Raw genomic sequence first — 9622 nt, forward strand, 5'->3', positions numbered from 1 at the left:
TTTGCAACAGTATCTGATCATGTGACCTCTTTGTTCCATACTGTATATATATATATATATATATATATCTGTGTCAGTGTAAACTACTTGTACCTGATGATGACAAAACCTTGGCGAAATGTTGTACATTTGCTGTTATGTCAAACTTATATTAAAGTTTTTCTTCATTACCTATTCAAGCCGTCTCCAAGCATTATTAATATCATATTAAAATAGTTATATGTTTAGATATATATAATTGTAAAAACTACCAAAACAAAATTTTGCAAAGAAAATTGTAAACCAAAAAAACATCACAATAAATATAATATATATAAGCATGCAAAATATAGAGTGGATTTCTCAAGGATGGGTGTGTAAGGACAGCCCTCAAGAACCAAGAGCCATATGTTGAAGCTATCCTTTGTTCTTTCCCCACAATAACAAGAGGAAATGAACTGCAACAGTTATATACACCAATTATCAAGGGTATAGGAAAAAGGACCATAAGAGACAATTTTGCCTGCAAGTAATGCCCAAAAAATATTTACTATAATGAAACTACAATATGGCATATTTGCAGAAATTAATTTATCTATTGCCATGTTCTTATTTCTTTTATGAGTATCAAATTCTAAGTAACCATTGATCTACACTAGTTTTAAATGTGCTCAATGTATCAAGCAATGAAATTACAACTTGCTCAGTAGAGCTAACTTCATAGTTACACATTAAAAATTACACCATTCAACAAAACTGAGATACTTCTGTGGTTATTGTACCAACAGTGTTTTGTCACATTACTTACTTATTGGTTCATAAGACTAACATTGAAGTAATGTTGGTGATACAACATTCAGTCATGCCAAAAGAATAAAGATATATAATATTACACATGAAGTGTGGATCTAACGTAATCAACGCCATGTAATTTAGAACTAAAAGGTTATCTTAAACGAGAGAATAATACTACTGCCTACAATGGTATCATTTTTACTAAATATCATCAGTAGTAACCATTATTCTAAATGGTGTATGCCTGATGTTCTCTGTTCCAGATGACACTGAAATGGGTCCTCATACACAATCCACTCTGGATGCATCATCCTTGTAAAAACTGTACAAGTTCTAAGCATTTGAGCATGAGCTGTGTAAAATGTGTTATGTGCCTAAAATGTTCTCAGATGGCAGAGACCAAGCCAATTACAATAAAATGGATATGACTGATTCTTTAAAGAAGAAATGTACGGCAGCATAAAATGACCAAATGGAATAGAATTTGATAAATCTCACAAGTGAACTAATGGTGAATACTTTAATCTCACTGAACTGATTAAGTCTCAGCTTAATGACTTCTCTTCCAGATTTTTTAACATATGTAGAATAAGATAAACATAGTACATGTAAGTAAATAAATCTAAAGAATGTGAAAAATTCCCATCTTATAAATCCTTGTACTTTCACTATAAGTCACTCTGTCTCAAGATCATCAAGTTGGTATGAAACATTAAAAAAATATACAAAGCTATACTGATGCATTTAACATTGTGAATCTGTACAGAAGACCATTTTTAAAGAGAAGAAACATGGTAAATATTAAACTGATGAGGAAATGTACATCAGCAGATTGGAGATTGTACACTTCACAAAACAACGTGAAATTTTCACTTACATCATTCACACGCCTTAAACACATATTTGACTGTGACCCAATTTTGAGACAACAAAATTTCAATAAAAAATAAAGTATCATATGACTGAATTTCAATTGAATTAACATATTTAGTTTCATCACAAGGTAACAAAAACCTCATTCCCACAGAAACGTGGCCAGTTATACACGGCAGTCAACTAAATCTGAATTGCCAGGAAAATGTTTGACTTAATGATTAGCTTCTTATAACTTTTCCAATAACCTACATGGACCAATATACAAATGGGCTAATATACTAATTAATCTAATGTCTCTCCTTGATCAAAGAATTTTAACTTTAATTGAATTATTGATTTGAAAAGTAAAATATATGTGTATAATATCAAACCCCATTTTTGCTTTGTATGCACCATATTCAATGCATTGTTAACATATCTTAAATCTTTCTACTCTGGAGTCTACTCTAAGAATTCTAATGTGGACCTATGTATGTATGAATAATAGTTTTTCCAATTTTATTTATCCTCTCAGTAGCATTTATTTGAGGATGATATTTTGTGGTAAATCTGTGTTGTATATTCAAATTATAAGTTAAATCAGAAAACCATTTATTTGTAAACTGAATGTCTCTATCAGTGATAATATATATTGAGGTGTTACATGTCTACTAATAACTTCATTTACCAATCAAAGAGCACTTACTGATGCAGTGGCTGTTCTTATGAAAAATATTTAAATCTACTCAGTGAAATAATCAACAATGTCCATTATATATATTGCATCACATTCATGGTACGGTCCACTTGCCAGAAGTGTACAAAGGAATAAAAGAAACTGTGGAGCATAATAAGTTTTCAAGTTCATCTGCTTAAGAGCTCAACTCTCCCTGCAAGTTTCTTTTTTGTGTAAAATTCCTTTATCAATGCATGCATAACCAGTAAGAAACCTGCAGATAAACCTAGTAATTGTATTAAGTAAAAAATTAACATTTGCTAATGATTTTTTTTGTAACAGTTTTAAAAAACTTTCTTCATTGGTAAGTAAATGTGCTTTTTTTTAAATGGTCCTATGTATTGACTTAAAACTTTACCAATTATTTTAAAGTAAGTTAAACAGAGATGTAGGGGAGATTTTGTGTATTGTGATATGTTTCATATTGGGAGCTGAGTGTACTGTCTCATCCCTAACCCCTATGGGTAAGAAAAATATGGAGGCACCATAACTATTGTTGTGAAGTTTTTCACAGCTGACAGGAATGGCATGTCTTATTATAATTTTTCACATCTGATCACAAACCAGACCAGCAACCCCTCAAGCATAATTGTTTAACAATTTTAGATACTCCAAGATGATCAGATGAATAATAATCATGATAATATTGTATAAAGTTTTCTCTATGGTCATGTGAGACAATAAAATGTTATTATTAAGATGTTACAATGTTTAACAATTTAAAATACTCCAAGATGATCAGATGAATAATAATCATGATAATATTGTATAGTTTTCTCTATGGTCATGTGAGACATATAAAATGTTATTATTAAGATGTTACAGTTACTTTTTTTAGTGTTGTAACTAGAATAACCCAAATAAATACCATGTTGTGATTATTTGATAATAGTAAATACTTCTGGGTGATTACTTTGTATATTTCTTAATGTCTCTTTATCAGAAAGATTCACATTAAGATAATTCAAAGTTGCTATGAAAGCTCTAGCTGGTAAATTTCAAACTAAGTCCTGAGAATATGTAGATTGCAAATCAACTGGATTTCAAGACAAGTGTACCAGCAATTACATTACACCTAGATGCTCTATGAATAACTTTAAAATCAAAGTTTTGAAGAAACAAAGCCCATCTAGATAATCTTCCTGGAACTGTGAATGGAGCTTTTTCAAGGTAAGATCAAAAATTTTCTAAAGCCCAAACAACATTCTCTTCCATTTGTATTGTATTATCTATCAGTTGGCTTTAAAATGTGACTAGCATAACATATAATAGTATCTTGTCCGTTATCACATAATTGAGATAAAACTACTCCCAGCCCAAAATCAGAAGCATTGTAGCATTATCTACAACAACTTTATATCATAAAATAATAAGTTGACAACTTCAACTTTTTAAGATGCACAGTAATTAATTGCATACAGTTAAAAGCAATAAAAAGCTTTCTACAAGTTTCACCAAAACATGTAGTTTTTCATTTTTATTGCTTTTAACTTTATTTAATAAATTACGGGGCATTTTAAAACATCGGAGTTATCAACTTATTATTTTATTAAATCCTTGAATAAGAACTGTCAGTCAAACATATTGAACTTTATAACATTTTTTTTTTATTTGAACAGGGACAGAAAATACTGATACTATATTTTTACTCCTTTCATGTACACCTGTCATATACTTAGGGTATATTTTTTAGCTTGTGAAAGTGATATCACATCTTTTTCTAACTTCCACCTGGCATTTCCCTACTCCTATTTTGAGGTGTAGAAGAAACTGTAAAGGTTGGAGCCAAATGACTATTATCTTCACACCAAAAATAACACTGGTAATTCTTAGATGGATCTGACTGTTGAATCTGAGAAAAAAAGAAGAATTCTCAAAAACAACATTATCAGAAGAGTGACAAGAGCTAAATTCCAGAAATATAGAAACATCTTGATATGAACAAATAATTCTTCAATAGTGTGAGGTAATGTTATTTGAAGAATAAATTTTAATTATCTAACACATGATTTATTATAATGGTTATTTGTTCGTACTGGAAAAGACTCATTTGGATGCTGGTATTTATCAAGAACAATTTTAAATAATTCCTCATCATAAGTTAAGGTTCTTAGAAATTCAATTAAAAAATCTGTTTAAGATGAAAGACTGAATTTTATACATAAAATTCACTCTTATGGTTCTTCCCCTAAATAATCCACAATTTGTTCAACATACTATTGGAATTTACATTACAGGCTGACACAAACATTTAACAATCTTTTAACCAGTGATCTTGTAAAATTTCATTATCATGTCAGAATACTGATGGTTCATGTTCAAAACACTTTTAAACTTTGTAAGACTTATTGATTAACAATATTTGTTAGGTCAGGAATTCTAGAATTATCAAAAGCATTTATTGAAAAAAATCTGCAAGACTTGTCAGAAGAGTGGATAGCATTAAGAGATTGTAAACTTTGAATCAAATCTCTTTTACATTTTCCAAGATCTGCATTCATAACCACATTTTGTTGTCTACCTTGGTTCATAAGGAATAAAACATTCTGAACAGATCTAATATCACAAACCAAATCTGGACAACTAGACTGAACAACATTCTGGTTACTACTATGCAAACCTAAACAATAATGGAAATACCACATAAAAAATCTTCCAAAATAAGCTGAATGCTGAGAAAAACAAAAATGAGAATATAGGTAATATCATTAAAAAAATTACACAAGGTAGGTAGTTAGTAACAAAAACTTTAACATTTAATATGCAACAAAATCTGAAATAAATTATTCAAGTAAATATAACATTCAATACAAAAAAAACACAAGCATTACAAGATTAAGCATAATATGATAACAGAAATTTCAGAGCTATTAATAAGTTATATCAATATAGTATAAATAAAAGTTTTTTATATTAAATTGTTTCAAGAAAGTTTGTGCTCTAATAACACTACTTTTATTGCAATACTTATTTACTTTATGTGTAGTATTCATCACCTATTGTTCTCAGAGGATTATGCAAAAAAAACACAGTCAATCTTGTAATGGAGAGTACAGATGTATAATTTCAATAAGGAAGAGATATTAAATAATGATGATGAATATGAATACAAAATGAGAGGAATTGACTTACAACATAAAATTTAAGGATAAAAAGACACCTACTGGTCCATGTAAAGGCTGTCCCATCTACTTAAAAAATATTCAAAGTCAGTCATTATTCAAGTATTTGTTATCAAACCTTCCCTTAAGTTCATTTTAATTCACTGCCTTTACCACACCTGACCGAAATGCATTCGAAAGACCAACCACCTTGTTAGTAAAATAAAAATGTCTGAAAATTACTCCTATCTTGCCAAAATTTATATATGTGTCCCCTAATCTTACAACTCTCACCACTTAGTATGTAAGTTGATGCACTGACATTATCATTTCCCTTAACAATCTTTAACATCTCATTAAGATCTCCTCTAACTCTTCTTGTTTCAAGAGAAAACAGTTTAAGAGATCATAACCTTTCCACATCTAGTAGAAGGTAGTTTACTCCATAGAATAGCCAAGATCCCTTACCAGCTTGACCATATAACCAAGAACAAAAACAACATTGTATGCCAGTTGTAATGAACCTCTTTATAAGAGGCTGGGTTGGCTAATAACTCATTTAACCACAAGACTGTCACCACAAAGGTTACTGATAAATCACACTGAAACCATAACATGCCTTGGTATATTCTTCATATTAAAAACATTCATACCCTCATGCCATATCTATGGAATTACAACTACCACTGTCCACTTAGATAGATTACTTTATTTTCACAGTATATTAATAACCAGTATTCACAAACAATACAACCAAACACGTTCTCACATGTACATATGTTAGCACTGGTGTCATTCAAATTAACAGTTCCTCTGTGTGAATGAAGCAGCATCACAAGCTTACAATAATCCAGGCAGGTAAAAATATTCACTGAAACTTAGTATTTTAGTAAGGTTAATTAAATAAGTTAAAACTAGCTAAAAAACAATAATAATAATAAACATTTAATTGTTAAAATATCAAAACACTGAATATGAAATAAAAGTTTCACCAGCAAGTAGTTCTCTAACTGTTGCATTGTCAGTCACAACTACTGTAGGCTTCAATAATAAGCGAGACAAGAAGATGCTGGAATTATACTGGGAGGAATACTTCTTTGCAAACTCATCTACGTTCTTATACAGCTCACGTGTCTTATCACTCAAAAAAGATCCACTGTACCCTGGTAATTCCATTACTGTTGCTGCTTTCAGTTTTAAGTGATTGTCAGGGAAATAATTTATTCAACCTATTCAACAACAAGAGTATATACAACTTAACATAATGTCCACGATGCCAAAACATCTAAATACTTGCATTTTAAAAATTACCCCTAAGTTCATAGTCACAGGAACATGCATCTTCTGACCCAAAATAAAAAACACAATAAACGTTCTTTTAAAAAATCATTTGTATTTTTTATTGTATGCTTATTTGCATACAAAAGTTAATATTTTATTTTAATGGTTTATTACTTTAGATTTAATTCATTATTTCACTTTATTAATATTGCCACAAACATACAGATAAGATTTCAGCACAATTACTTCAACAACTGGTTCAAATGTTACTCCTTCTCAATAAAATAATAAATAACAAACAATGTTAAAATAGGTACACAATTAAAAATATTTAATTAAGGCCAATCTATGACAACTAAAAAGTTGACTCTACATGTTTTGATGTTGCAATGTCATCTTCAGGAGTGACTTGCAATTCATAATCGTGCTTTATTTATACTTTTTTTTAAAATAGGTCATGTGACCTATGTAAAGGTTTACACTTCCTGCATGAACTTTTAAGAGAAGGTCACCCCACTCTAAAAAGTTCAAGTAGAAATTGTAAACCTGTACATAAGTCACATGATTTATTTAACAAAAGAAAATTATAAATACGACACGATTATGTATTGCAACTCACTCCTGAAGGTGATGTTGTAACATCGAAACATTTAGTCAACTTTTTAGTGGTCATAGATTGGTCTTAATTAAATGTTTTTGTGTACCTATTTTAATGTTGTTAGTTATTTATTATTTTAACATTATACGCAAGTGCCAAGAAATAATAACCCCTCCTCAACAGTCAAGAGAAGTGAGAACATAGCTGTTTCAAATCATTGTAGGTTCAAAGCATGCTGGATAGTAGCAACAATTTTTGGTTTTACAAAAATTATATAAAAACTTGGCTTAAAAAGAAATTACAAAGATGGTAATTTAAAAATAAGAAAATATAAATGTCACAGTTAATTATAAAACAAAAATATGACTGGTGTCAGTTTTATAACTTTGCACATGAATGACTCCTAACATGTTTAATTGTTTTAATGTGAAGAAGATGGCTCACTCTGGTCAGCTATGTATGTGTCACAGAAGTTTGTAAGGACCACTTTTTAGTCTGTATGCAGTTTGCTTTCATCCATACCTGGTCATGTATAAACCTTTAACTCACTAATCAGTCATATTTTAATTTTAAGAAAAAGTGTCCCAAAATATATTCACATGTTCATTTGTTATCAAGTTTGCTCTTTGTACAAAAATTAGTAGGACCTTCTCATGTCAACATTAAACTTTTGCATGTTTCAAAAAAGTAAGTGGTTGATGCTGTCTTATATGTAACATTGTTGTAAAACTTCTGTTAAATCATAATAAATAAGCTATAGCGTTATTTTATATTCTGCGAATAAATAATACAGATAGCTGTCATTTATGACTTTTTCAGATGAATTAAACTCAGAACATTACATAGTTACAAAAGTTAGGATGCAAAATATCTAATATTCATGAATAAAACATTTACGTTATGAAGAAGGATACTTAAGAAAGTCGAATTTTGTATGCTCTTAATGTATATTATTATTATTAGGAAGTCTATAAACTTAAAAACTATAGCATAACCCACTCTCAAACACTAGAAAAAAAGTCCAGAATATTAGCTACATGCATAAATGATGCTAAATAAATACAAACAAACACCTAACTACAATCATTCGAATTCCTTAAGTTAAATCTTACCTTCTCACACGTAACAGCAATAACAAACTTGTGCAGTGTAAAATAGCACAGGATACCTTACACTGTATTGTAACTATAAATTTTAAAATGTTTTTCTTATGTTATTATATATAAATATATATATATATATATAAGAAATCAATAATATGGTGTACAATAGATACGAAAATCTAAATGTCATTAAATTATTATTACATTTTAAAACTTAAGAATCAGTAACTAGGTTAAAAACTCTCAACTCTGCTGTTATTCCTTTGAGTTTTATGCTCAACTTTTCATTTTACTATATACTCTATTGCGGTTTGCTCTCAGTCAATGAACTATGACGAAACTAAACACAGGAAAGAGGCGGCACATATCTCAGCACCTTGTTGTAATTGGTCTATACGCATCAACGTCATATACGTTATTGAAACGTGGGATGATTATGCAACTAATTACACTGTCTACAGTTTCTAAACATTATAATATAGTCGAAATGAATATGTGTATTAATAGTTTGTATTAAAAACGTTAAGCTAGACATATATTGTAACTATAACAAGCTTAGACTGTAGAGGGGTGGAGGTGAGCAAAATGAATAAACCTTAATCTCACGAATTGGGCGAAGGGAAACGAAAGTTTCTGACCTCCCCTGATTGTCTTTCAAGCCCCTAAGAGGCTTGGAAGATTTAAAATCAAAATACCTGCCAAGAATTGGATGTTTGGATGGCTTGAAGTGACAGAATAGTTAGTGTGCTCGGACTGTGAATCCAAGGGCTCATGGCCGTTTCGGAAACCATTAATTGTCTCTAAGACACACTCCGCACATTGGGGCTGTGATTGCTCTATAAACGTGACAGTCAAAGCGATGAGTGCTGTTGACTAGCTACCTTCCATGTAGTCTATTACCATCTAATACTATATATATATATATATTTAGAATGAACAGATTTTCAAACCATACTGTACAGTTGTACCAGAGTTTATTCAACTTTGGAGTTAAATTAATAAAGCTAGAGAGAAATGGTAGGATATCTGTTTAGTGAAGGTTTTGTACTTTTGAATAACAAAGCTTCTGCAGGTAAGTTTGTCTAGGTAAACCAGTGTGATATGCAATTAAGAGATCCAAGCTATGGCAAAAACTACACAATTCTAAGTTATTATTGTTACGTCTCCGTTTGTT

The 9622-nt window shown here is 30.2% G+C and overlaps 1 protein-coding gene across 1 annotated transcript in view; it reads right to left on the reverse strand.

The window, feature by feature from the left end:
• The window catches only part of LOC106460926 (beta-amyrin 11-oxidase-like), a 26376-nt gene extending 17104 nt beyond the window's left edge, over nt 1–9272 (reverse strand). The window contains exons 1-2 of the mRNA XM_022387733.1: nt 9144–9272; nt 6459–6695 (exon numbers count right to left, since the gene is read on the reverse strand). Of these exons, the coding sequence (XP_022243441.1) occupies nt 6459–6642 (184 nt within the window). The 5' untranslated portion in view covers nt 6643–6695; nt 9144–9272. The remainder of the gene's footprint in view (nt 1–6458; nt 6696–9143) is intronic.
• Between the last annotated feature and the right edge of the window lie 350 nt (nt 9273–9622).

The sequence above is a fragment of the Limulus polyphemus genome, unplaced genomic scaffold (assembly GCF_000517525.1).
Source record: "Limulus polyphemus unplaced genomic scaffold, Limulus_polyphemus-2.1.2 Scaffold865, whole genome shotgun sequence".
NCBI classification, from domain to species: Eukaryota; Metazoa; Arthropoda; class Merostomata; order Xiphosura; family Limulidae; genus Limulus; species Limulus polyphemus.